Raw genomic sequence first — 27,428 nt, 5'->3', positions numbered from 1 at the left:
TTTAATTTAAGCCCAATTGAATGAACTTTGTTATTCAACTTTGGGACCTTTATTAATATACAAGCAGCAGGTGCTCATGGGAAATGTATTGAACAGTTGTAGTCCACCACAAGTGTCTGAGCGGGCTTGGCTCAGAGCCAAGGTCTGTAGCGCATTTAGGTACAGACAATTTTTTTTGTGTAGTTATGCTGAACATGTTGATATGTAGAGCAGAATATGTTCAGTGGAAAGTAGCCTCATTAAGAGTTTAGCATAGCAGGTCTTCAAAAGCTTCAGCCGAGATGAGTCGCGAGGCGGGTGTTTGTGGTCCGGCTGGTAAGCTGATAAACTGACTGCTGGAGTGTACCATAGATGTGGGAAATGGTGTCGATTCTGCTGCCCAATGCAGAACTATCTCCCCTCCGGGTTTCTGCTGACAGGGCTGCAGCCACACTGTGCTGAGTCCGTGTTTAATTCCCACTGTACTGACGCCGCTAGCGACACAATGTGTATTAAGAAGATGCTGAAATAACAGTTATGATACCATATCCCATTGTCTGTAGAAATGTGGAGTGGGGGGCTCATGTCATATGCAATATACCGTACTAATGTGCACCGCAACAGAAAGTATTCAAATCAATATCATTGAAAAATATTTTGATCAACTTTGCATTCCCATTATAGGAAAACAAAGTGTTCGATTATGAGGTTCGATTACCTTCTGTTTTCCAACTTTCCAATATTCAGCCTGCCTTTTAAAAATTTTGTATTTGTATGTGTGTATGCATGTGTATGTGCTCTTGCTGTGCACGTTGATAGGCAGGAGTATGCGGCAAGCCATTTCACCCTCTTGATGAAGCAGTTGCAATGCAAGTGGAGGCTGTCACACTAGTTATTTACATTTACATTTACATTGGCGGACACTTTTATTCCAAAGCAATTTACAAGTGCGGAGGGGGGGGGGGATTTGGAGGGTAGACTAAGGTATAGTTTGAAAAGGTGTGTTTTTAGTCTATGTCAAAATATGGGGAGGGTTTATTCTGTCCTGACAGTGGTAGGCAAGTCATTCCACCACTGAGGAACCAGAACGGAAAACGGGCGTGAACGTGCAGCTCGACCGCAAGGTGCTCGTAGTGAGGGAACCACAAGGTGACCAGAGCTGGCAGACCAGAGCGGTCTTGCTGGGGAGTAGGGAGCGATTAAAGATTATATGTGAAGTGGGGCAGTCCCCTCAGCACCCTAGAAGATGCAGTTTTTACGCAGTCTTGAAGTCATTTGGTCTTCTACCTCCAAGGTCTGAAACCCTGAGGTCTGCCGTCTTGTACAAACATCTCCAGATGAGAGTAAAATACGTATTGTTGTTCATAGTGCCAGAGGTCGTGAAATATGCATTCTGTCTTCTAGGCAGACCTGGGTTGAGTTTCTGCTTTTGGAGAACTGTCTTCCTGGAAGATGTTTATTTTAAATACGGTTTTGCCTGAATTACTTAGCCGCCTTTTAGGCTGACTTTTTTTTGACTTTTCTTTTTACATTTATAGTGCCAAATAGTGCCTATTGATTCACTGCTGAGGCGTACCTCCTCATCTATCACAGTTACCCACAACTGCACTACAGGTCACACAGTATTACAGGAACACTGGTGCTGATTTGAAGGGAGGTGTATTGCTGATGACAACTGGTCACCTATATGCTTCTGATGAATCATTAGTTGGAGCTAGTTCAGTGAGGACCTGAGAAACTGTCCACAGGGGTCAAGATTCCTGGTCACTGTCACTCCTGTTATCACCCTGAGATGTGTAGGTTACCTTTGTGCTCATGCCAGTCCCACTCTGGAACCGAAGAGCAATCCAGATAATGATTGCACTGTTGCCTTATGCTAAAATAACACTTTAGAGTTAGTTCTGTGAAATGCAGAGGTGAAAATTACAGTACATTACATTAATGGCAGATGCTCTTATGCAGAGCGACGTACAGTTGATTAGACTAAGCAGGGGACAATCCAACGGCTGTGCGGATCTTATTGTGGCTAGACTGGGGATCGTACCACCGACCTTGCGGGTTCCAGTCATGTACCTTAACTACTACGCTACAGGCCACCCATATATATGTGCAGATAATGAGTTCAATGGCCATGGGTTTATTGTTTTTATTGTACTCCCACAGGAGGAGACGATGGTATTCCCAATACCATTTATTTTCACATGTAATTCCACCATTCCCTTAAGTGGTGGTAAAACGGTCGGGCTTTGAACTGGAATCCAGGGGGAATCCTTTTGAGTGCGCACTCGTGTACTGACACTCCCCGCCGGTCACACTGCGTTGCCAGGTGTTTCCTGGACAGGCTGTGTGGCTGACCGTGTCCTGACCAAAACAGGCCATGTTTTTCACGGCTCTCTAAAAACACAGCGCAGGTCACTTAGCAACAGCAGCGACCCCCCCCCCCCGCCCCCTCTCCACTGGCTTCGCAGGATGAGCGTTCAGTGAAGCCTGCAGATACGCAGTGCAGTTTTCACTGAGCCTACAGCTGCTCTTCTCTGCGTAAGGAGCAGGGATTTACCTTACCGCCATCAGTCAACATCTAAAGCGTGAAAATGAACCCACAATACACAGATGTTTGAAAGTGAACCCCACCACCGAAAGGGTGGGGACAGAACCAAGTACACATACAGTAAGTTACCTCCTGGGAGTTCTCATTTAATTATTAATAATTATTAAGTTCCTGAATGACAGCTGAAGACTGAAAACCTGTGTGCCAGCATGAGACATGGGCTGATCTTCAGTTAAGCACATAAGTGTACTGTATTTAGATAATACGCTCATTTGCCCAGTGTAATTGGTCACAACAAAAACCTGCTGCATGCACACCCATTGCCCTACCCTGTCTTGGCTCATTAATGAGAACGCCCACAGCGCACAACAAAACACTTAGCATGGGTTATTTTTTTCATCGAGCAACACCTGGGGGGGTTTTAGTGTTGGCTAATCTCACATTCATTTCCACGGTGAACCTGAGCCAGTTTGATTTGGGAGGGTAGCCAAACGGTAATGCAGTGCCTCCAAACAATTGTCTTCCCCCTTTTTTAAGGATGAATTATTCAGGTGGGTCAACATTTGCCGCATTGGAGCGAGAGCATGTGAACAAATCAACAGCGCTCTTCTCTGGGCGTGCTCAGAGGTCTTCCGGGAGTTTAAATGTTTAATTTACGCCAGCCCTCTGAGAAAGCTGAACTGTGTTCAGTAGGCAGATTTAATGACTGGCTAATAAACTTTAATGATTGCGGCCAGGGAAACATACTTTAAATGGTACAGTGCCTTGTGTCATCTGACAATAACTCATCAAAATACCCTGAGGATTCTGATTGGACCACGTCAGGCCAATCCTCCAGCTGTGACATAATAATAGTAAGAAGAATAAGAATTTTTATATCACTTTTCAGTCATGTCTGTTCAGAATCTGTCTGCTTAAACATCTGATTGAATGTCTGCAGGTGATGAGACACAGCTGACAGCGTTTATCTGTCTTGAGTTTGGGCATCTCAGTGGCTCACTGTGCTAGAGCACTGTTCTAGTGGACTGGACTAGTACCGGCGGTCTGGTGTGGAGTCCGGATTGGACTGGTCAGCAGGCCTGCACGGTAACGCTCCACTGGCTGTGCCGTTGCTTGGGGATGGGAGGCTTTCATTCGGCTGGAATGACGGTTGCCTCCGCTGCTCGATCGGGTTCCCCACGTTCGTCTGTCGATCTGTGTGCAAAATGCCTTCCACCAACTCAGGTCTGTGCAAACCCACCTTGTGAACTACATGGTTACACTGAGCAGTGCAACATGTTTGGTCAAGGCAGGCTGCTGGTGCCTCACACTGTGAAGTCGCTCATTCCTGGCAGCTTGAGCCCTGGGACTGGGTGGCCCTGGTCACACCTTTGCCAGCTATGGCGAGGCAACAATAGGCTCAGCCTTGCTATATATTATTACATATTAATGGCGTTTGGCAGACGCTCTTATCCAGAGTGACATACAGTTGATTAGACTAAGCAGGAGACAATCCTCCCCTGGAGCAATGCAGGGTTAAGGGCCTTGCTCAAGGGCCCAATGGCTGTGCAGATCTTATTGTGGCTACACCGGAACCGCAGGACTTGCGGGTCCCAGTCATGGACCTTAACCGCTACGCTACAGGCCGCCCTGCTGTGGAACGATACTGTAAGGGGTAAGCCGGCACTTCCATCGGTCTCATCGTTCTCGAGTGGCCACTCCTAGCTAGACCAGGCACCTTTTGATAATAATTTGTTACTTAGCTGATGCTTATCCAAAGTAACTTACAGTTGATGAAACTAAGCAATCCCCCCTGGAGCAATGTGGGGTTAAGGGCCTTGCTCAAGGGCCCAACAGCTGTGCCAGATCTCATCATGGCTACAGCGGGGCTTGAACCACCAACCTTCCAGGGGTCCCAGTCATGTACCTTAACCGCTAGGCTACAGGCTGCCCAACTGAGAACACGCTGACCTTCTTATCCTCCAACACGAGCAGTATATGTACGTATCATCAAGTTTGTGTGAGTTTGGGGTTGGGGAAAAATGGGATAAAATTGGGGTTAAGATATACATAAAAAAAAAAAAAAAACATGATTGGCCATTCCAAATTCAGGAGGAAAAAGGGGGAAAGGTCGTTCAGAAATAATGAGTAGAAAAAAGAGACCTTCCTCCTGTCCTGTGTGCAGCAGTCTGGCCGTGGGGTCAGGGTCAGGCAGAAATAATCATGTGTAATTTTACATTAGAGGCAGAACCCCCCCACCCAATCTGCTTCCTCCAGGATGGGCATTCAGAGCTGCTTTCAGTGTCCGCTATGATGTCCGTTAATAAGTCCATATCTCTCCCCTTTGTCCTGAGTGATGCTGCCTTCATCACTAATCTGCCCCTGTTTGTAATCCCTGTTACTAGATGTCTGTCTAGGAAAGAACAGACCTGGCCTTTGTTCTGAGACTGCTCCAAATACTTCTCACAGTGCTCTGACCCGTGTGTGTGTGTGTGTGTGTGTGTGTGCGTGCATGAATACACTCTCAATCAGATCCAGGGTGGTATGTCCTAGGTGTGTGTGCTTGGATATGTGTGTGAGTGCATGCATGGAGTGTATTTTGGTGTGTGTGTGTGTGTGTGCACTTTGGCATTTAGATGTCTGTGTATGTATGTGTGTTTACCCCTGTTTGTCAGTTGTTGATGCAGACTCCTTGCGGTTTAACCCAGTATGTATCGAAATTGGTTGAGTGTTCTTTGCATGTGCGTGTTTGTTCATTGTCTCTCGTCAGCAGTAAATCTCTCTAATCCTTTGCTGCCATATGAAGGAGTGGGTTTAGCCTGATTTGTTTGGAGGGGGAGGTGGGTTGGGGGTTAAGGGGGATTCAGAGGCCCATTTGACTGGATGAACCAAGCCCTGTGAAGAGCCTCTGCGGCATGGAGCATGCCTGATGCCTCCAACCAAACACCAATCCTGTGTTTTTACTTTCTAATCTGCTCGACAGCGCTTCAAAATGGATATCTGTAGGGTCTCTTGCATCATTTGTAAAATCATGGTGCCACCTGAAAAAAGCCTCCTTTACCCAACTGTAAAATGTTTTTTAACATTAGCAGTAGACATTTTTTAAGAAAAACCCTTGGAAAGGGTTAATGAGGTGAGATTTTGGTCTAAGTGTGATAATAGGATGGCACGTCAGAGTTCACAGAAGTGGTGCTGATCGCACAGATATAAAGTGTACCCATCATGGGACAATATTGTGTTGGGTAGCCAATTAGAGTTTGAATGCTAACCAATGGCATTGAGGACTTTGCTGGAGGATATTCAATACACCCATCACACATTATTAGATAATGTGCTCTAACTACATCCCCATGTTTGGCTTTTTCCTCAGAAAGACCCTGTGTGTTTCCCTGTGATAATTAAACCCTGGAAAAGTGCATGGTTGGACAGGCTGAGCATTTACAAATATTCCATGTTAAGGCTGCCCACTTTGGTCTATGCATGTAATCGGAAAAATACATTTTCAGAAAGTGAGCTTACTTGAACTTCTGCACCTGTATGTGACCTGTAATTATTATCCTCCTCCATAATTCAACCACTGATATTAAAGTTAATGTTGTCAGAGCCTAGTAAAAAAAACCATATTAATTTTGTTTTTCAATCAATTTAACAATTCCCGTTCAGTGTGAGGCAAGTCATTCTGTAATTGCAGGGCCCCACAGCCAAAAGCTCCTTAAACCTGGTCAGAATTGAGAAATTGTAGGGTGCCCTAGGTAAGATTCTCTCTGACACGGTAGCAGCCTAACTGTCACTCACAGCATACAGAGCAACTGAGCATGCTCAGTGTTCAACATGGACGAGGAGCTCAATTTTAGAGACAGTCTGATGATATGTGGCCATTTAAAAAAATTATTCCTGCGTGATGAATCACTGACCCTCCAATAATCTGGTGAATGTATGGGGAGATGGAAAGGAGGGTGGGGAGGGAGGAGGAACCCTACAGCCTGTCTTCCACCGACTCGCTGTTATTAATGAGCCCACAGGCCCATGGGAGTCCGGAGCCAGCGCATGATCAATAGCTCGCCTGCACCTACTGCAGGAGAAACCTAGTGCTGCTGACGGCTGTTTCTTTACTACTGTGTTCAAATAGTATTCAGGTCTTTTATTTTGAGGGATTTCTTCCCATTTTAGTTGTTTCTATTTCTGAAGGTCCTGCTTGTCCAGAAACCACCAACAGCAGCGCAGACTGTTTACGAAGTAGAAACTCAAATTCATGATTGAAATTTGATATAATTTGGTGTGCTGAAACCACACATGCTTTCAAATAAAAGAGGCTAGGACAAACCGAACAAATAAATGCATCAGCTGCACAATATCCTTCAAGCAATGGGGTCCCCTCGAGAGTCTGCAGGTTACCTTTCCATCTGTGTCTGGATTAGCCAGACCATTAGATTAGAATCAATCAATTAGAGCCATCGATTGGTCGCGAGGTTGAATCACCAGGTAAATTATCGGGGCGTTGAAGGGCAGCACATAATCCCTTTAAATTAATGATTGAAATATGTTCGTGCCAAATAGTAATTGAAATAGGCTAGTGCTAAATAGTTCTTGAAATAGGATAGGTCTTTTCCCATGTACTGCAGTGGGGATATGATAGCTCATTGCTTAGCCTACACTACAATTCTAGGCCTTTCTGTTAAACATGGAAAACTTGTATTTGCATCTGCACCTGAGTGTCCAATCACAAGGCGCTCATGCAGATTATTGATTGACTGCATGTCATATGAGTGTACGCACGAGTGGTTCTTTTGTGAAGAGCTGCCTTGGTACCAGTGATGTCGTCAGAGTTGGGCCTGGCTCTGACCATTAGGAGGCATCAGGCCTGGTCCTCTAAAGTACCTGTTACACAACATGACGAATGATTGATTTCAACCAGTTTCGCTCCTCTAAATGAAATCTCGCTGCTTCCCTAAAGGAGATGGTTTCTACATGTCATACTGTTCTCCCTCGTCGATGGGGGGGAAGCACTGCTCTCGTTAATAATGCTTAAGCAGCTATGTATTGATTGGACCTGTAACTACCATGCTGGGCCTGGTTCTTCTCGCAGTATGTCGATGAACTGAAATAACCGGGCGGGCACCTGCTGGGAGTCAGGACCGCATGCGTCTCGCAGCGTCAGAATAAGACCGAGCACTGATGCCAGCTCTTTTGTTCTTGTGAAGCGTGAGCATTTTTCTGAGCAACTGAGGTGTTAACAGACAAGCGGGGAGACTAAAATCGATCTGTGTGTTTTTGTGCGGTGCAGACTCACCCCTGCTGAAAAAACAGCTCAAGCTAGGTATTGAAACAGCTGGTAGCTGGTTGACCAGTTTAAACCAGCCCCATGCTCAACATGGTTTGATGGGCTCAAGCTATGTTTTGAAAAGCTGCTAGCTGGATTTACACTAGGGACGTTTTTGTTTAACAGCCCGTAAATGCGGGCGTCCTGAAGGTCTGTCTTCTGAATGACCGTAGAGGACAATGCTGTGTGAGTGAAAGGTGAATCCTTCTGATGTCCTGAACTCATATTTGAAAGAGACCTCAGAGTATGAGTGCTGATCTAGGATCAGTTGAGCCTTTTAGCTCGTAATGGATGAGGTTACAATACAGACCTGGGAAGCCTTGTCCTAGATTAGCAGCTCCCAGTATGAATAAGGGCCCTGTTTCTGGCTTCAGGAAAAACCACCTGAGCAAGTAGCCTAGTGCTGTGTTTGAGACATAGAGAAGAGACACTTGAAAGATTATTTTTAACCTTTATAAAAACATTTTTTATTTTATTTAAAAATCATCACATGGTCATATGTAAAATCATGCTGTGGTGTTCACATTGTATTGAACCACAGGCTGTTCCTTCGAGGCATAATTTATCACTCCTGCTCTATCACATACCCGGGTGTGTTTGCTCTGATTGTTGCCACAAGAGTGCAAAGGTTAGTTTTACGTTGGACTTATTGTCTATTGTTATTTATTAACTGTATATTTCAAGTGATGCTGTATAGTTTCATCAGCTCTGGGTTTGACTGGGGGAGGGTATTATTATCACAGATCCAAAATGAGTCCCTGAACGTTGCATTGCTCTTCCAACTCCTTTCAGCGGGCCAACAATAACACCCACAGTATTGATTTGCTTGCTCCTGTGAAAACAAAGTTGCAAGAAATGTCACTGGCAGCAGCTTTGCACCCACAAAGTTAATGAAGGGAAGTGTTCTGATATTTCACTTCAGTCTGGTCTGTTTCCTAGGCGTAGAGGCGAGAGATTTTGCACCACTCTGATTGGGTGTCTGAACCCAGGAGCGGGAGGCTGGGAAGGTAGAACTCAAAAGCTGATTGGCTGTGCATTGCGTACCTCACTTGTGACCTGCAGAGCAGATGCCTCGGCCTAGAGAATAATGTCCCTGTGTATTCAATCTAATGCTGCTGAGTCAGCAGAAAAAGGAAAAAAAAGCTGTTGACACAGGATGTCCCAGCACAAGAAAGCCACAAATCTTCTGCTGCATTTTTCTGCATGTTAATGTAGTCAGCGAGCTTGTTTATGGGGTAATCGGCTGAGTCGCTACCTGGGTAGGCAGAGTAGAGTTACGTCCTACACACGCACCGCAGTGGGCTCTGGGGTTTGTGCCGAGATACAGTGTTCTGGAATATTCTAACGTGACCTCTCTCTGACTGCGTCTCTGAAATATCTTCTGCTCTGAGAGTACAGACCTGTATCGGGTTTGGTGCCGGGTTAGCATGGTGCCTGCTTATCTGGTAGGGGAGGCATCTTGTTGGTAAATGTAAGAGCTCAGCTGTGATAGCGAATCCAGTTTTAGACAATATGTAATGCTGCCAAGGTCAGTGGCTATCATTGCTTGAGGGTAATCGTCATTGCTTAGTAGAGTGGCCATCTTCGGCATGTGTTTAAATTATAACCCCTCCAGAGAGTCACTCAGTGGCATGAGGTGCATGTAGCTACTGCCATCCACATCACAGCCTATACAGTTACCAGGTCTCAGTAGAATCAAGAATCTATGGAATATTCCGGCATAACACCTGAGGGAACATTTTCTACCTGTCATGAATTATGTATGAGTGCATTGACGTCGTTGTGATGTCATTTTCCTCCTGCAAGCTCACAAGTGACAGTCCAACAGCCTATCAGCGGCTCGATTCTTTTGTTTACTTTCTGTAAGACAGGTCGTCTGCTGCATTGTGCAAGCTCTAGACACTGAGGTCAGGGTAAAACTGACCCCTCCAGCCCCGTGTTTCCCTGCCCCATAGCAGTGGGACAGGAAAAGTCAACCTCTCGGAAAAGTCTCTCCACGCTTAAGCGTTTCTGCAGGTTAAGTCATTGAACCCTGAACAAACCAGAGAATTTCCACTTTTTCCGGTTCATGGGCCATGTAATCAGGGATTTAGGGATTTTAACGTGGCCCACAGTAAACACGCCCTGGGCTAAATCTTCTGAAAACAAGCAAGGGGAGCTGGATTTCTGTTTGTTTCACTGTAGCTGTTCTAGATTTCTTGGTTATGTTGCAATCTGCTCTCTAAATGGATGTTCATATCAACATGTTAATGCCTCTGCACAACAAAACATTGTGTGCCTTGCGTATCCTAGATAAGTGTCAATTGCAGATTGTATTTCAGTTTGTCGTTGTGCATCAGCTGTGTGTGCTGATCTTGCACCATGTTCTTTGATTGTACTGCACAAGTGATGTGCACATTTCTGTAAAGTCTTGAGAAAGCGGTGTTCTTCTGTACTTACCTTCCGTAGGGGCTTCTTGGGGTTTTTGTCCCAAGCAGGGAGCTCGTGCACGAAATATAACAAATTCTGTTATTAGCAGCCAGTGAAACAAACCCTCTAAAATGGCAGTCTTCGCATTATTAACATATCTAAATGTTTCTGGCAGAAGAATTTCTCCTTGAGAATGTCCTAGGCATTTGAAAACTCGTCTTTGCCTTGGCACAGAACAGTAAACGGTCTTTTGTCTTAAATAGGCTGAAAGCGAATGAGGCTTATAAAACATCCTGATAAAAGCAACATTACTTTTCAGGATGTGCCTTTTGTCAATGGTAATTCTGAATGTTATCCTTTTATTTTAATGGTACCGCTTTGTGTGGGAAGTAAGCAAGTGAATATATTCGTTCCAGTTCTGTCAAAATAAAGTGAAACCACAATGAAGAATTGATCACTCTGAACACGTGACTTGTAACTGGAGTTATGAGTGATGCGTTATTGCAATAATTAGTTAGTTCAAATTAATCAGTGTTTTAAACAGCTTGTTGGTATCAGGTGTTAGCAGGAGTCCAGGTGCTTGTGTGAGCAGGTGGGTGTGCTAGCGGCTGTGTGCTGTACACAGGTATGTGTGTTTCTTGCAGATTACCGAGCTGTGCGGCGCTAAGCGGCTAGGCTACTTCGGCACGGGGCAGTTCTACGTGGCGCTGAAGCTGCTGGCCGCGGCACAGGCTGGCCTCCCCGTCCGCCTGGAGAGCATACAGAGCGGTAAGTCCCCGGCCGCGCGCGGGTCTCGTGAGCGCAGAACGGGATCAGGGGCTTAGCGCCTAAGCGGGATGAGATGGAGTCCCGTGCGAAAGGCTAAAGAGCTCGGGCCGGATCACCCAGCAGACCCAGAAAATCCCACCCCACCTCCTCCTTAAAAAACAGAAACTTACCACACCACTTTACGTTTCATCTCCAGTGAACCGTCTGTGGTCTCGCCCACAAAATAGACCCCCCGCCCCATCTGACTAACGCAGGGAGCCTCAGTGGTACTGTGTGAAGCACTGTGATCTCTGGACTGACTGATGCAGTGTGTCTGAAGTGAATTGAGACAAAGCCTGTCCCAGTCCCAGTGACCTTTGTTCCAGAGGTGTGAAGGTCATGTGGTGGTCAAGAGCCCCCTAGTCTGTTTTGTGAAAACAATTGGATACACATATTACCATGACCGGCTTGAAAGTGGAGTGTGCATATCTGACTATTTCAAATTAAATTTCAAATTAATATTTAATTGTGCAGTCCGCGCTTCTTCCTTATTTTTGTGTTCTTCCCCTCTGCTTTCTTGTAGTGCAAAATGTAAAAAAAAATTTGGGAAAAAATCTTCACTAAAACGTATCCGTCTCTGGTGTATTAGCTATTACTCTGGTATATTATATTGCCTCATTTAGTTGTTTTACATTACAGAACTTACAGTAGAACATTAGGTGTTAGTTAGCGGCACAGTGTCTGCCTTTGAGGTGAGTTCTTGATAAGTGTGCAGTATTTTCACAGCATGGTCGCTGTTTGCCTCTGCCCCCAGAACTGCCCCTCCCGAGATTTTCAGGGATGAAAAACGATGCAGAGGTGCTGTTCCTGAACCACTCCCAGAACAGCGATGCTTCGGGTGCCCAGTTCGGTGTTGCCCCAGGACCGGCGGCACGGTCGGCTGCGGAGAGGGGCAGCTTTAGACACCCCGAGGGCAGCACAGAGAAACCGGTGAGCTTCGGACAACCCGTCCCATCACCAACATCAGTGGCAATGATGTCACTGCTACTATTATACAGCACGACCGTTTGCTCATCAGCCTAGTTGCATGAGGTGTTGTGGCATGCAGTGGAAAGTAATAGCATACCGGATTGTATGGTTCCCAAAGATACAACTGAGAATCCCTGTGACTGGGACAGTGCCCTCCTATGGCAGTTCTGTAGGGAGCAGTAGCACACTGTAGCCACAATGCTGTTAAATGTACCCTGTTAATCTAGGCGCTGCAGCACCGTGTGATGAATCTGAATATTAGTCGGTTGCACATTACCATGGTCATTGTGTATTTTACTGCTGTTTTTGAGCATAACTGTCAACCAGAAACAGTGGCATAAATATCCGCCTGCCCCATGGGTAATGCATATGCATGAACGTCTTGATATTATTATAATGATTCTCTATATTTGTACCTTCTAATCATTTACAGCATCTTAAAAGCAGAATATTTTTTCCTTTTTTTTAATAATCAGGAGCCGAGGTCCCCCTCGCTCTCTCCAATCAGTTCTCCGCCTGGCTCGCCCTCCGCCTATCACGGCTACGCCCACGGAGCGCAGAGGAACGGCACAGAGACGCTAGCGGGTAAGACAGCTGTCAGTCACAGACATGTTGCCCCTCCCCACATGACCAAGAGTGATGCAGAATTCAGTTAACATTCTCGCTGTGGTCCGCACCCCTGCTGTAATCTTGGCTAGCACCTACGAGGCCCTCGTCTGGCCCCTAGGTGTGCCATAACCTTTAAAAGGGTTAATCATGGGTGCCTCGGTGGCGCAGCCTGTAGAGCACTGACCGCATGCTCATTGCGAGCCGCGACGTCAGCGGTTCGAATCCGACCGTCTGACCTCTGTCGCATGCCTTCCCCTCTCTCTCGCTCCCATTCTTCCTGTCTCTCTATACTGTATACTGTCCAATAAAGCTGAAAAAAGGCCTAAAAAATATCTTTAAAAAAAATATAAAAATCATGGGTACCCATATCATTTATGTTGGTTTCGTTTAAAATGGATGCAAATGACGGTGTGATACCGGGGGATTATCTAGTTTTAGAGAATCCTCATTCAGTTTGTAATCCTAGCACATACTGCTCAGTGGTGCAACTTTCTCTGCATTTGTATAATTGCTTGGTTATATAATCAAAGAGGCCGACTGAATCCTCTTTTTACCAGTCATCTCTATGGAAGATGTGTGTCTTCTTAATACCCGCATGTTATGTATGAAATATTAAAAATGTATTTTGAAGGCTCAATGAATTAATGCATGAATGTGAGGATCAGGGTCTGGTTATAAATTAGGGAACCGTCCAGGGATATGTTTTTGAAGACGAGATCCACAACACTGAGTTGTTAAGTGAATCACACGTGTCTGTGTCTCGATTCACCCTCCTCAAAATGAACCGTCCACCCCTTTTGTCAATAATCTCTGTACAAATTTCCTCTTGTCCCAGCGGGAGCTTTCCCTGTGACTGGCAGCTACAAATGTAATGCACCGGTGACAGGCAGTGAGACCACAATTCCAGCTGCCAGAGTCACTGCCTGTGTATTTGCTCGAGGGACTGGTCTGCTGCCAAACACTCCTAACCGGTTATTTCAGATAGTAACATTCTTGCGCTGTAATAAGAACCATATTAATGATATACCTGAGCTCGTCTTACAGCCAGGCTCCTGGCTCACTGCCACCCGGAGGATTTGCATCGGAATCTGCGCTCGCGGAAGCTCATTCTCTCCGGGCCTGAAACCCGACCGTAACCCTGCAAGGATAACGCGAATCGCAGCCATCGGTGAGAGAGCTGTTTCGCCCGCAGGGATCGTCACGGCACCTCCGCTTAATTAATTTCACGGACAGGATGTCAGAGTTCCATCTGCATACCTACCGTTATTCTCCACTGTGAAGGCGGCCATTTTGTTTGCGGTACAGGTGATTGACATTGCATTCGTGAGGAAGGTAACCACATTGTGTTTGAAGTTAGTGACTGCACAACCTTCTCCTTTCCTCCACTCGTCTCCTCCCCAGGGGAAAGAAGGATGTATTTTGATGATGCATGTCAATCGTCACTCTTTTCAAACCTTCTGTTCCTGACACACTGCAACGGAGCTGTAATATCGACGTCCTCAAAGAGGACAGAAAGGGAATGCGGGCGAATCTCCGCAGGGCTAATTATTTCTGCAGCTATGTTTGTGTCTCTCCCAGCACAGACAAAAATTGCCTTTTGATTATGATCTTACAGCACAGATAACCTTTTGAATTATCTTTCTGGACCTCACAGATCAAAGTTACGCTCTCTGTGTCTGCTGGAATGCAGCCTTTTGGTAACCCCCCCCCCATCGTATTGTAACTGAAATGTTCTCTGCCGCCTGGTTACCAGGCAACGCTCTAACATCAGAGGAGGCTCTGGAATTGAGTTTTCTTCAGCCTCCTGATGTGAATCTTGGCCCTCATACCAGCCCTGTCCACTTTATGTACAGTAAGTGCCACTGTGAGGCTTGGGCGAGAGACCATGCCATTAAATCGCATCCTGACGACCCACACACGGATAATTAGGTTGAGGCCACACCGTGTATACTCAGCTGTTCCTGACTGCTTTATAGCCATTTTATGTTGCATTCCGCAAATAGAACCCAAGTATGTGGCAGTCGGTTTATCTGGTAATAAAGTTATTCTTTTGCAGAGCTGAAGAGCTCGCCACAGGCTCATGTTTATGGATGAGATCTTAGGTCAAACGAGAGGGCGTCTCCTTTCGATAACCGCCTTGAACACATCATCTCATTCTTCCCACAGCGCTTGGCCCCAGAACCTCACCTCCGTGGACTGTGTTCCCAGGAGCTCCTCTGCCTCTACGGGGGCAGTCTTGCGGAGGTGGTGGAGCGGTGGCGGGGTTTGGCGGTTCTGGCTGTGTAACCCAGAGGCTGCTGGTTCGGCTCTGCGGCGGGGCAGTGCCCTCGTGTCCTCTCGAACCCGAGCTGCAGGATCGCTCTGCAGCCCTCCAGCTGAGCCGCGCAGTCACTGCGGCGGAGGACTGCCCGGCTCTCTCGTGTAGTGACACCTGCTTCCCATCATGTCCGCTGCAGTCTTCATCCACTCTTTTCCGGGCGTTTAAAATGGAGTGTAGTGCACTCAAGTGATAAAGGGAAAAGTAAAAATAAATAACCAGATTTTACTGACAACCCCCCCTCCTCCAAATTCCACCCCCATGCTTTCCTGTACTCTCCTCCCGCAAACCCCCTCCCCCCGTTTATTTTATCTGGCAGTTTACCACTGGAAGGAAGGAAGGCTCTTTGTGTTTATGATGGCAATTAATTAGGTACTGCTGAAAATCTTCTTTTAAAGTTAGACTAATGGCACACAAACTGTTTCAGGCCTACAGCTGCCTATGCAGTGTGTGTGTTTGTGTGTGTGCTCAGCAACAGCATTTTCTGTCAAATCCACAGAGGGCCTACTCTTTTGATATCCTTGTGCTATCGTTGGCTAAGTTTGCTTTCTGTCTGAATATTTCCTTTTTCCATGACTTGAAATAAATAGAGAATATTTATAATACGGCCATTTTAGTGTAGGGCTCTTATGAAGATGAATATATTTAAATGTATTTATAATACGGCCATTTTAGTGTGAGGGTCTTATGAAGATGAATATATTTAAATGTATTTATAATATGGCCATTTTAGTGTGGGGCTCTTATGAAGATGCATGTGCTTGTGCCAGTGAGTTCTGCAGTGAGTTCTCCTGCAGTAAGCTGTGCCTGTTCGTTCGCTGTTTTTCCTTCCCCTGACAGAAACAGGAACAGGATTTGTTCGGCTTGTAGGCTGGTCCGTGCAGTTGTTCTTGTCCACGTCTCCGGCCTTGCTGTTTCACAGGGCCCTCTCCCCTGAGGAGAAACTCATCCAAGGTGCCCATTAGAGTCATTTCCCCCCTGCCAGGCAGGAGGTGACAGGAATCTCAACAGCCTCCAATGACCCTGTTCTGTTGACTCCTCAGGTTCAGAGCAGCCCTCCTGCCCTGGATGAATTATTAGTATTATTAGTCTCCTAAGTTGCATTCGTCCCCTCTTTCTCCTGCAGGGCAGTTGCCACGGGGACCGGGATGGCCCTTTGCCCAGCCGGAGGGCTCCTCTCCCGGTCACTACGGGGGCAAGCCCTCCCAGGAACAGCCCACCCTACCCCGGGTAAGGGCGTTTACTGTCCATGTGTGTGCGGTGTGCATGTTGGAGTGTTGCAGTCTGTAAGCGATCAGCAAAAGCTGAATCAGTGAGAGCAGTGAGAGTTCAGCGATCAGTGTGGGAGCAGCAAGAGTGAGAGAGCAGTGTGAGAGGGCAGTTACATCAGTCTCAGCAAGTATTGTATCTTATATTCAGACTTAAAATCTTATTTCTATTACTTTCTTTTGCAAAAAAAAAAAAAGTATTGACAAACGTCAATGAGTTCTACTCATTTACAAATTTGCCAGTGGGTAAGGAAATTTCACTTGGCAAGTAAACGGTATCCTGGAAATAGGCCAATATTTTCTACTTGAGAGAAATAAAATAAAATTGTAAGGCTCATTTACACGACTAAAACAGGTTTAGAACAGCCTTTTTTTGGAGTGCAGTGTTGAACAGTTTCAGTGTAGTGAGCTGTGAGAGAGCAGGCACAGTGTAGTGATGAGAGAGACAGCAGTGGAGTGTATATCGGGGTGTATCAGACGGCGTTACCAGCCTGGCTGTTGCCCCTGCAGGCTCCCTCTGTGGAGAGGCTGGTGGACCACAGTGCGGAGGACTACCCGGACAACCCCTGGAGGATAACGGAGGAACAGCGCGAGTACTACACCAACCAGTTCAGAACGCTGCAGCCGGACCTGGGCGCGCTCATTCTGGGTATCACCGCCACAGAAATAGGCTCAATGGCAGGAAATGGCAGCCAGAGCGGCTCTCGGTGCCGGGGTGAAGGGTCTCCGGCAGGAAGGGGGGAGTAGTGGGGAGAGGAAGGGACTGGTGTGTCTGCTGTGGCACGCAGAAAGCCATTGTTTTAAAAGTGCAGAGTGCTGGCTAGGCGCTGTTAGCATTTGGCGTGACCGTTGAGCTAGCGTTAACGTTGACCCGTCTTTTATCTCTGTTCACACTTAAAGGTTCCATCGCAAAGAACTTCTTCACAAAATCCAAACTCCCAATACCGGAGCTGTCTCACATATGGTAAGATTAAAGGATTGGTTTCAGAAAACTAACCGATTTGCTGAAGACGGTTGCACACTGCGTTTTCCCAAGGTGCAGTGCCCTTTAGCGTGCTGAGAAATAGAGATTACTTGGTTTTTGTCAAGCTTGCTGAAGCGAATGTGAATGTAGACCTGTCAGCTTCGCCTTGTTCAGTCAGGGCTTCGTCACCCCCTTAATCCCTCACCCTCATGATCGCTGAGGGAGGATTACACAGCTTCTGTAATCCATTTACCAGCCAGCCAATAACAGGCCTGCGCAGAGAGGAGTCAGAAGGGAGGGTGACCACCACCAAACCGAGCATGTGAACCGAATGGGCCCAGTCAACCTCTAGAACACTGCAAAAAAACTATAAGAGATTCAAGTATTATAGTCTTATATTTAGACTTAGAATCTTATTTCTTTAACTTTTTCCCAAAAAAATATAGAATTTGTGATGCATTACAAGATGTGCCAATGGGGTAAAATTGAACTTGTCAAGCGAACAGTAACTTGAACTAATATTTTCTGCTTGAGAGGAAAAAAATAGATCTTAAATCCCTTTATAAGACTAACATATTAAGACAGAGATTTTCGCAGTGTAACCCGGCAGCTGTGACCCACTCTCCTCTCTTCTTTCTGCTGAAGTGGGGGCTTGGCCAGGTTAAAATAAACACACGCAGACATACACACACATAGAGATGATAGTAATGAACATTTGTAGTGGTTTGGTGTTGTGGTTGCATGGTTGTGTTGTCTGTTGTACATAACACTGAAGAGGTATGTGTTCTGTGAGATTGTGTAGCTGTGAGGAATTGTGTGGTGCGTGACATTGCTTAGTGCTGAGGATTTGGGTTGTGTTCATTCCCCCAGGGAGCGTGGCTTTGTGCACTGCAAAATGGCTGTCTTAAGCGTTTTTAGTCTTGTAATAAGACTTAAGATCTTTTTTTTTCTCTCTCAAGTAGTAAGCATGTTTTACTGTTTTACTGTTTGCTTGAAGTGAAAGTCTCACCCCATAGGTAAATCTTTAAATGTTCTCACTTCATTGGCAGTTATTTCCTTACTCCTTTAACAAAAAAGTCATAGAAATTGGATTTTAAGTCTAAATATAAGACTAATACTTGAGACTGACTTCGTTTTTGTTTAATGCAGTTTTTGGCAATAAGGGAAGTGTATTCTGGGGAGTGTGTTCTGTGTTGGTTTAACCCTCTGTGATCTGTGAGTGGTTGTGTTGTGGTCCTCCCTCCAGGGAGTTGAGCGACGTTGACCGTGATGGAGCACTGACGTTCGCTGAGTTCTGCACCGCCTTCCACCTCATTGTGGCCCGAAAAAACGGCTATCCCCTCCCAGAAACCCTGCCCCCGACACTGCTGCCGGGCTACGTGGAGCAGGATGGAGGTACGCACACTCTCACTCTCATACTCTCACGCTCGCATACTCTCACACTCTCACTCTCACACTCACTCACACACTCATACTCACACTCTCTCACTCTCACACTCTCACACTCCCACTCTCACACTCTCACTCTCACACTCCCACACTCTCACACTCTCACTCACACACTCTCACATTCTCACACTCTCACACTCCCACACTCCCACACTCTCATACTCCCACACTCACACTCACACACTCTCATACTCTCACTCTCACACTCTCATACTCACACTCACACTCTCATACTCACACTCACACTCACACACTCATACTCACACTCTCACACTCTCACACTCCCACACTCCCACACTCTCACACTCTCACACTCTCACACTCGCACACTCTCACACTCACACACTCACACTCTCATACTCACACACACTCTCTCATTCTCACACTCTCATACTCACACACTCTCTCACTCTCATTCTCACACTCTCATACTCACACACTCACACTCACACTCTCACACTCTCATACTCACACACTCTCACACTCTCACACTCTCACACTCACACTCACACTCACACACTCACACTCTCATACTCACACTCTCATACTCACACACTCACACTCTCACACTCTCATACTCACACACTCTCACACTCACACACTCACACTCTCATACTCACACACTCTCTCACTCTCATTCTCACACTCTCATACTCACACACTCTCTCACTCTCATTCTCACACTCTCATACTCACACACTCACACTCACACTCTCACACTCTCACACTCTCACACTCTCACACTCACACTCACACTCTCATACTCACACTCTCATACTCACACACTCACACTCTCACACTCTCATACTCACACACTCTCACACTCACACTCTCATACTCACACACTCACACTCTCATACTCACACTCGCACACTCTCACACTCCCATACTTGCACACTCTCAGACTTTCACCCCCCTCCTGGGTCCGCATTTTTAAACACACTTTAAGGGTCATAAAAGATTTCACTGTCTTTTCCAAGTCAGCACTAATTTATAAATTATAATATTCATAACTCAACATTTAATTTACCTGTCTGTCTACTGTTTGCTGCAATGTTTGCTGTCATATATTCATATACGTTTATATATCAATGGCTATTGTACCCTCTGGGATTCATCCTAAAAGGGCAGTTGTAAGAATGGGTGGAACATTACATTTTATAAGGTATACTATGTACATTTTTGTAGGAACATCTTGTAATATAACAGTAGTTGTTAAAGTAGTTAATAATAATGCTTCATTTTAAATCTTTTGCCAAAAAGAAATTGGTTATTTGAAGTCACCTTAATGCACACACAGAACAGAATTTCCTTAAACTTTATCTTAACTTAAAACTGAAAAAAATTATTTGTTTGCCCCACCTTACACTTTGACTTGGTTTTAATCTATCAGAGAACCACAGGATTTCTAGGATTTTATGGACTTCTTTATCAGGCCGATTTCACCACACAAGGCCCGGATTTCCATTCACCCTGACTCAACCAGTTAGAACTGATTGCAGAAGTGCCTAGGGTGCATTCATCCATTAAGAGCTCCATTTTGGCACTGGTTGCTCAGGTGATACAATTTTAAAGCCTGACTTAGTCGCTGTCGGACTATGAATATGAGGCCACGACAGAGGGGCACGACTGGTATCATCCCACACAGGCAGGGCAGGCTTAAGGCAGCCGGGGCTCCTTAGGTTAACTACTGCAGGCTGCCCTCTAGCTGCATGCTAGGGAACTACATTTACATTTGCACTCATGTATGGTATGTAGCCAGCGCTCTCATCCAATTTAATTAATTAATTGATTTGAAAAATGCCCATGGCATATTATGGACATTGTCCAGTGCATAGATTAAATATCAGCTCGTTCCTGAAATGACTGGATTGAATTTGACTTTAGCTCATGCTACAAATGCAAGGAACAGTGCTGTATGGATTGCATGGACATGGGTGAGGACAAACATGGAGTTTACTCCTGTTTAACTCTCCTGTGTTAAACAGTGTGTGTGTGCAGTGTGGGGAAAACAGTCACTGGCTTGCAGGTGAGTGTATCTGAGGACTGCTGGTGTTTCACCTGCTGTGATCCCAGCATGGATGCCATTTGCAAAGCTGTGATGCAAGATGAGCTTATTTCCAAATATGGAGGGAGGAAGCGGGGGATGTAAAATGTTTCTGCTTGTCTGTCTGCCAGTCCCTCAGAAACTCCAGGCTGAGGAGATGTTCTTCAGACCGGGCCAGCTCCCAGCAGAACCAGCAGTCTCAGAGGTGAGGGGAGTGGCCAGCACCCTGTGGGATGATGGGAGATGAAGTCCCGGTCTTATGTTGTTATAGTATCAGAATACAGTTGAGCCTCAGAGAAACAAACTCGTCGGGAATGAAGGACATTCAGAACTGACATTGTCAGAACTCATTGACATTGAAATACACCAATTGTATGAAATGAAATAATCTAGTTCAGTTTTTTACAAGTCATAATAAACCAGTAACCCAGATGGCATTTAACATAAAACAATAGGCTAAATTGTAAACTAGTAAAATAGCCAAATCTGAATGGCAAGGCAGCCAAATCCGTCAAATTCAGTGCGGGGGTGCTTCCAGGGTGATGCATGATTGGTCGTATTATCGCCCGGGATGGACCGGGTTTCACTCTGTAACCCAGTAGTGGCTAATCTGGTGGAATGGGCACCTTAGTAATGGGCACATTCACAGCACCAGCAACACTCCCACAGATTACTGACAGTGCTCACTAGAACAGCTACGTTTACCAAGGAAATGAGCTATCCCTTAGCATAACAGGCACGGCTGCAGTGCGTCTTAGTCTCACAGGATCATAAACATGCAGATCCTGATGTTCCCTGTGGAAAGTGATTTTCTGCGGTGCGTTATCCATGGCAGAGCACCGTGTGCTGCAGAGAGAGCAGTGAAGTTCACAGCAGCCAGCAGCAGCCAGCAGCAGCCAGGTGTGAATTTGCAATTTGCAGTTTTTTTTCTGGTGACAGTGACAGGAAGGTTGGAGCCTTGATTATACATCGGATTGCAGCCTGTATGTCGCCCACAGAAACACACAGACACGCACGCACACACACGCACACACATGCCCAAGGGTAGGTACACTTCTTTGCTTATCCAAGCACTTGTTCTCTCCACATGAGGTCTGACTTATAGACTAATTCATCCCAGAGGGATGCAGGAGCACCGTCCAATCAGATATTCTCTGCGTGTGACAGAGGGGGTGATGTGTGTGTGTGTGTGATAACATCTTGGCCACATCCCCCATTTGTCCTTGCGCAGAAATGTTGAGTACAACTCGCCGAGTGAGCACAGTGTGTTATGGAGAGTAACACAATGTCCCATTCCCCTGGATAAATGTGCTGTAAACGCATGTTCTTACAAAATATTATTGTATTGGGTATCTGTGTTTGTGTGTGCATGCGTGTATATACAACTACTCAGTGGTGCAGTAATTTAAGGTGGCATTTAGATACTTTATACACACACACACACACACACACACACATATATATATACACACTATATTTTTTCGAGGCTGACATTATTTCAGCACTTTGCTGAACAGAGCCCAGCCCACCACGTGCAAACAAATGATGTTAAAGAAGCCGGCCTGGGCAGCCATGAGCAGACATGTTTGTATGTTCACAGAGGGCGGAACCCCTGATCTCCTTCGAGGACACGGAGCCGGTTCCCGCTCAGCAGGTGAGACCTGATCTCCGTCCCCTGCTTTTCAGATCAAGACCGCGTCTGCACATCCTCTCTCTGCATCTGATTGGTTACACTGTCCCTCGTGTTCCCCGCCCACTTTGATTCCCCAGGCCAACACTGCAAATGACAGTTACGGTGCAGTCGGTAAGTATTTGGACAGTGGTGCAATTTCTGTTCTTTTGGCTCTGCACTCCAGCAGTATGAGGGATGAGTTTAAAATGAGGGTACTTACAGCCATATCAAATTTGTTAAGCATATTGTTTGGTGTATGTCTCTGACGGTTGTTTTCTTATTTTTCAGCCTCATAATGGCTTCCTTGACTGTGATTGGCTCTATGGCACTATGGTGCTCCTGTTAACAAATGCCAACTAGAATGCATTAGAATCAAAACTAGATACTGAAGGCTTTTTTTTTTCATGCTTTTCCAAATACTTACGGGGGGGGACTTCACTGTCCCTGTACTACGGAAGCGTTTGAATACACTTGACTAATCAGAAATGGCTCAGAAGCCAACTGTCCAATTACTTTTGGTCCCCTACAATGGAGGGACTATGTATAAAAAGGCACGTAAATACCCTCAAGTGAAAGGTGATAGACAGGTGCACTTTGACTTCATATTCATTGTTGCATTTCAAATCCAATGGGCTGCAGTACAAAGCCAAACAAACAGAAATTGCACCACTGTCCAAATGCTTAAGTACGTCACTGTAACTTCTCAGTTCATCGGTCACTTGGCGGCCATTTCAGAGTCGCTGTGTGAGGCTTTGTGATGTGATCTGACTGCTCACTGGGAGCAGTGCGGGAGGTGCTGTAGAGGGCGCCAGTCCACAGAAAGTCACGCTCTCCTGCAGATGGGTACCATTACAGCAACCCCCCCACCCCTTTCATAATCTGTTTCAATTTGGCACTGGGTGTTTATTTGTTTTAAACAGGAGAAGAGTACGGTTGAAACACAGGCCCCCCCGGCCGAGATCGCCACATCAAAGCCGGAGCTGAGAGAGGAGCCCTCCAAGTCAGGTAACCGGAGCCCCCAGTGCTGAACGTGAACAGGCCTTTTATGGGTCTGGGCCTTCTCACAAACTCCCAGGCCGCCCCACCGTCAGCATCAAACAGCACCCCCGCTAGCTCCAGGCCCCCACCGCGGAGCTTAGCACCAGATCCTACAGGTATTATGGCCCTGGGCCGCATTCCACACAAGGCCTTCAGCTTTGTGTTTTAGGCCTTTAAATTTCACATTTTAGGTATCTTTATCTCATGAGGCTTACTCCTGTTTTTATGTATAATCACTGATTACAGCTGAGCATTTACTGAGGCTGTTCTGGTTTCTTGCTCTGGGGAACTACAGCAGTGTCTCACCTTCGAATCAAACATTTAAATTAATGGTTAGTTACAGGGAGGTAACTAACCGTTATACTGTACTATCCCGCCGTCCAAAGTGTGCCCTGTTCTACTGTGATGTTCTCATCACGTTTGGGTGAACTTGTAGGAGCACGTTAACTTTACGTGTTGTCATGGATATCGTTTTGGTGTTTTGTTTTTTTGCAGCGTTCAGTCCGAAGAGAGCGTTGAACGTTCCGGACGGTGTTTTGTTTTTTTGCAGCGTTCAGTCCGAAGAGAGCGTTGAACGTTCCGGACAAGCCCAGTGAAAAAGACAACAGAGCCACAGGGAGGCCAGGTAACATCTGAACCCCAAATCCCCCACCAAGGCTTTTATAACTACAGGTGCCAAAACACTCCAAAGGCACGCACATAAGCTTTTCATGATCGTTTAGTACACCTCCATCCCAAGGGCCCCTCAGCAGTGTTTTATTGATAGAATAACCCTTGGAAAAAGTATTTTTCTAGCCTTAGAGAACATTGCATCATTGGCATTTCAGAAAGGCCCACTGAACACTTTCAGCTTCAAGTACACTTTATTTTTACCCCTACATTTTATTACACCTATTTTACTTTTTAGCACAATGAGTAGAGAATGATGCCAGCGTCTGTGATAATGGGCCGCAGTTAGGAGTTGAAACCACACTGTAGAGAACGTCACTACGCTCATTCCTACTCATTCTGCAGTCCTTTTAAATGTCACATCCCATGTTTTTCCACAAAACCTGTTACGAATTTTAAGCTGAACTATACAAGTGAAAGGATCATGATAAACACGGCTATATTTTCAGAGAGCAGCTCCGTGATTCAGTTTGTTTTAAGCTTGCACTGTGGCTGTCTCCCATTCTGCCTCCCACAGAGAACAGACCTAGTGCTGATAAATGGACAGTGACTAAAAATATAAATAAAAATGAATGAATAAAAATGAAGGAAGGGTGAAGAGGGAGGAGAGGGAGTCGTCGCCTTCCCGTGGTGATACGGGATACCCCCTTTCTGTGGCCTGTCTGCAGAGGCCTGGGGAGGGATCCCACCCCCACTCCCAACCTATTTCACTACAGGGCTGAAGCCCCCACCCCTTTCATCAGGCTGTAAGTTCAGCCTGTTTGAACTACTCTTATTATGCGCCCAGAAAAAACACCCGTCAGCAGTCAAGCCAGTCCGTCTCGACAGCTGCCCCCCCCCCCACCCCTCTCCCCCGTGGTACAGCTCTGCTGCCCGCATTCAGTGGGGGAGGGAGGGGGAGGATGACGAGGGTTTGCTCTGGCCTACACAAGCAATGCAACAGCGAGGGACCTTCTGCTGAGATACGCGCAGATCCGGCTTAGGAAAACAATATAAACTCACGGAATCCCCCTCGCTCGAAACCACCGTGTTTACACTAGCCGCAGTACAAAGAGCGATGGAAGGATAGTTCCGTTCAGCCAGATACCAATTTCCAGATATTATCTTCTGAATCGTTCCATTGTCCTGGGCAGAGAATTGGCTTCTCAGAGAGCGAAGCATCCGTTTATTTAAAGTACCGCTGACCCGCAGTGTCTTCATTAAAAAACGAGACGACAGGATGCCTACCTTTTGCTGAAAGAGAGGAGTGTTAGTGTTTCTTTTGGGTAGGAAGTAGTTGGCTCAGAGGAAAATTCAAAGCAACGAATTGAAACAAAATTTTTTGTTTCTGTCGTGCAGATGGGGAAGCTCTGGGGAGTTTAAAAAGAGTTTTAGTTCGGTTATTAGATATTCAAAAGCTGCATTATAAAACGAGTTTCTGTTCCCAGAAGGCCGCGCTGTCAGATATGAAACCAATGGTCGTGCAGTCGAAGTCTGTGGAATTACACGGTTCTCTTCCAAGGACATATTTCTTTTGCACGAAACATTGCAGCAGTAGTGAAAGCTGTTTTAAAGCTGCTTACTGCATGTGTAGGCAGGGTGAAATTTCTGTCTGTGTTTTCATTCATTTTTTAATTACACAGAATTTAGCACCAAGTTACACCCTTTCTAAGCTGAACTTGCAGTTTCAGATCTCCTTCGCGGTCGTGGTTGTCCCTCTGTGCGTTTGTACATTGTGTGTGGTGTACACTGAAAGAGCGTGCTCTCTCCTGGGAACAATTAGAGCAGCTCACTCTCTCTCCACTGGCCTAGAGTCAGTGGGTTGAGATGGAGCAGTAAACTGTGTGCAGTAAGACTCAGCCACTACACAGCTGCTACTGCTGTGGAGTTACATTTTTTAAAAGTGCAGTCTAGTGTCCTCAGTACGGAAGTCTGTTTATGAATGAACTTTTACCCCAGTGCATTTCTTTTCAATTTCCAGCTTTATAAACGGATACTCTATGTTTTTCTCTACAGAAATGTAACTTTTAAAATTGTATGTTGGGCAGGTGTCTCGGGATAAGGGCGTCAGCTTTACAAATGTTTCCCACAGCATTTTGCGTTGTACTCAGTTGCACTGTTTCTGTCGTGGTGTGTTTCAGATCCCCCTACTGAGCTGGACCCTCAGTTACGATCGAGGACCAGACCCAGGTAAGCCTGTCCTCGTTCACGCGAATCACAATAAACATGACAAATTTAACGCTGCACACTTTTGAAAAGGCAATAATAATAATGTCTTATTTTTCAGTTGGGAGTGATTTATTGGGATTTTTAATTGTGTTTGTGATTTCTCTACTAGCACATGTTCTGCCAGTAAAACAGCCCATTAAGAACTATCACTCATTCTTCCTTCTTTTTTGATGATATCAGCTTTTTACTAAATGATTTATGTGAGGTCTTTGACTATGTGGGTCAAAAGAACAGCATTGAAGAGCTGAATCAATATATCTAGAATATGTTTGCTATGGATTCTTGGTATTACTATGTGGATGGTATGTTTGTAAGTAGACATTTTTAATTGAATCATTTGTATTTCTATTCTATTCTATTAATATTTTTGGGAAATGGTTTCTTTGATTTAAACTGCTCTGTTGATATTGTTTCCCGAGTTACTGTGTTAGTTTATCTTTCCTTAACCATTGTTCTGGGCCAGAGAAAAATTGCTAAAGCGTCAAAAGAAGATTAATGCCTTTTTGTTTTTACTTTATGCTGGCCTTCTACTTTAGGTTCCTCCCTACTGCAATTCTACCCATCGCAGTGTTCAGTGTCTTACATCCAATATTTCCATTTCCATGTTACATTTCCTCAATAAGTACTAGTTTAATATAGCACATTTTAGAACAGCTTTCACACGGTACTTCAGTGACAACAGAAGGTGTCAGCTCGTAGCTTAGAAGCAACTCAACTCAAGTAGACTTGGGCGATAGGGAACAGTGTTGAAAGCATGTAATTGTCATTCTGTTTGAGTCCTGATTCTATTTTACGTATGATCTTTGGAAGGTCATTCGAAAGCCAGGGAGAATTAAGAGTTTCCTTCACATTGACAAGTGTATAATTTGTCATTGAGCTGAAGGTGTGAAGCCGTATTTGCGTGCCTGTGGTCAGTCTGTTCTCCTGTGTATTTCAGCTCAAACTCTGACCTCATTCTTCCGTTGAGTCTTTTTTAAAGTTCCCTGGCACGTCGAATGACGCCGCTGCGCTGCTCTCCTGTCCGTCAGGTCGTACTCCAGCACCTCCATCGACGACGCCATGAAGAAGATCGAGGAGCCCCCCACCCCGCCCCCCCGGCCACAGAGGACCCACTCACGTGCCTCGTCCCTCGACCTCAACAAGCTCTTCCAACAGAGCAGCCAGGGTGCGACTGCA

The 27,428-nt window shown here is 45.8% G+C and overlaps 1 protein-coding gene across 1 annotated transcript in view; it reads left to right on the top strand.

Moving 5' to 3' along the window:
- Positions 1–27,428, top strand: part of reps2 (RALBP1 associated Eps domain containing 2) — a 51,881-nt gene that overhangs the window by 9,163 nt on the left and 15,290 nt on the right. The window contains exons 2-14 of the mRNA XM_061225859.1: positions 10,880–11,003; positions 11,797–11,972; positions 12,488–12,596; positions 16,064–16,167; positions 16,716–16,854; positions 17,106–17,169; positions 18,416–18,564; positions 20,797–20,870; positions 22,266–22,319; positions 23,258–23,342; positions 23,926–24,000; positions 26,165–26,213; positions 27,281–27,417. Of these exons, the coding sequence (XP_061081843.1) occupies positions 10,880–11,003; positions 11,797–11,972; positions 12,488–12,596; positions 16,064–16,167; positions 16,716–16,854; positions 17,106–17,169; positions 18,416–18,564; positions 20,797–20,870; positions 22,266–22,319; positions 23,258–23,342; positions 23,926–24,000; positions 26,165–26,213; positions 27,281–27,417 (1,339 nt within the window). The remainder of the gene's footprint in view (positions 1–10,879; positions 11,004–11,796; positions 11,973–12,487; positions 12,597–16,063; positions 16,168–16,715; positions 16,855–17,105; positions 17,170–18,415; positions 18,565–20,796; positions 20,871–22,265; positions 22,320–23,257; positions 23,343–23,925; positions 24,001–26,164; positions 26,214–27,280; positions 27,418–27,428) is intronic.

Source organism: Conger conger, chromosome 17 (genome assembly GCF_963514075.1).
Source record: "Conger conger chromosome 17, fConCon1.1, whole genome shotgun sequence".
NCBI lineage: Eukaryota > Metazoa > Chordata > Actinopteri > Anguilliformes > Congridae > Conger > Conger conger.
This window is presented reverse-complemented; position numbering and strand designations above follow the sequence as displayed.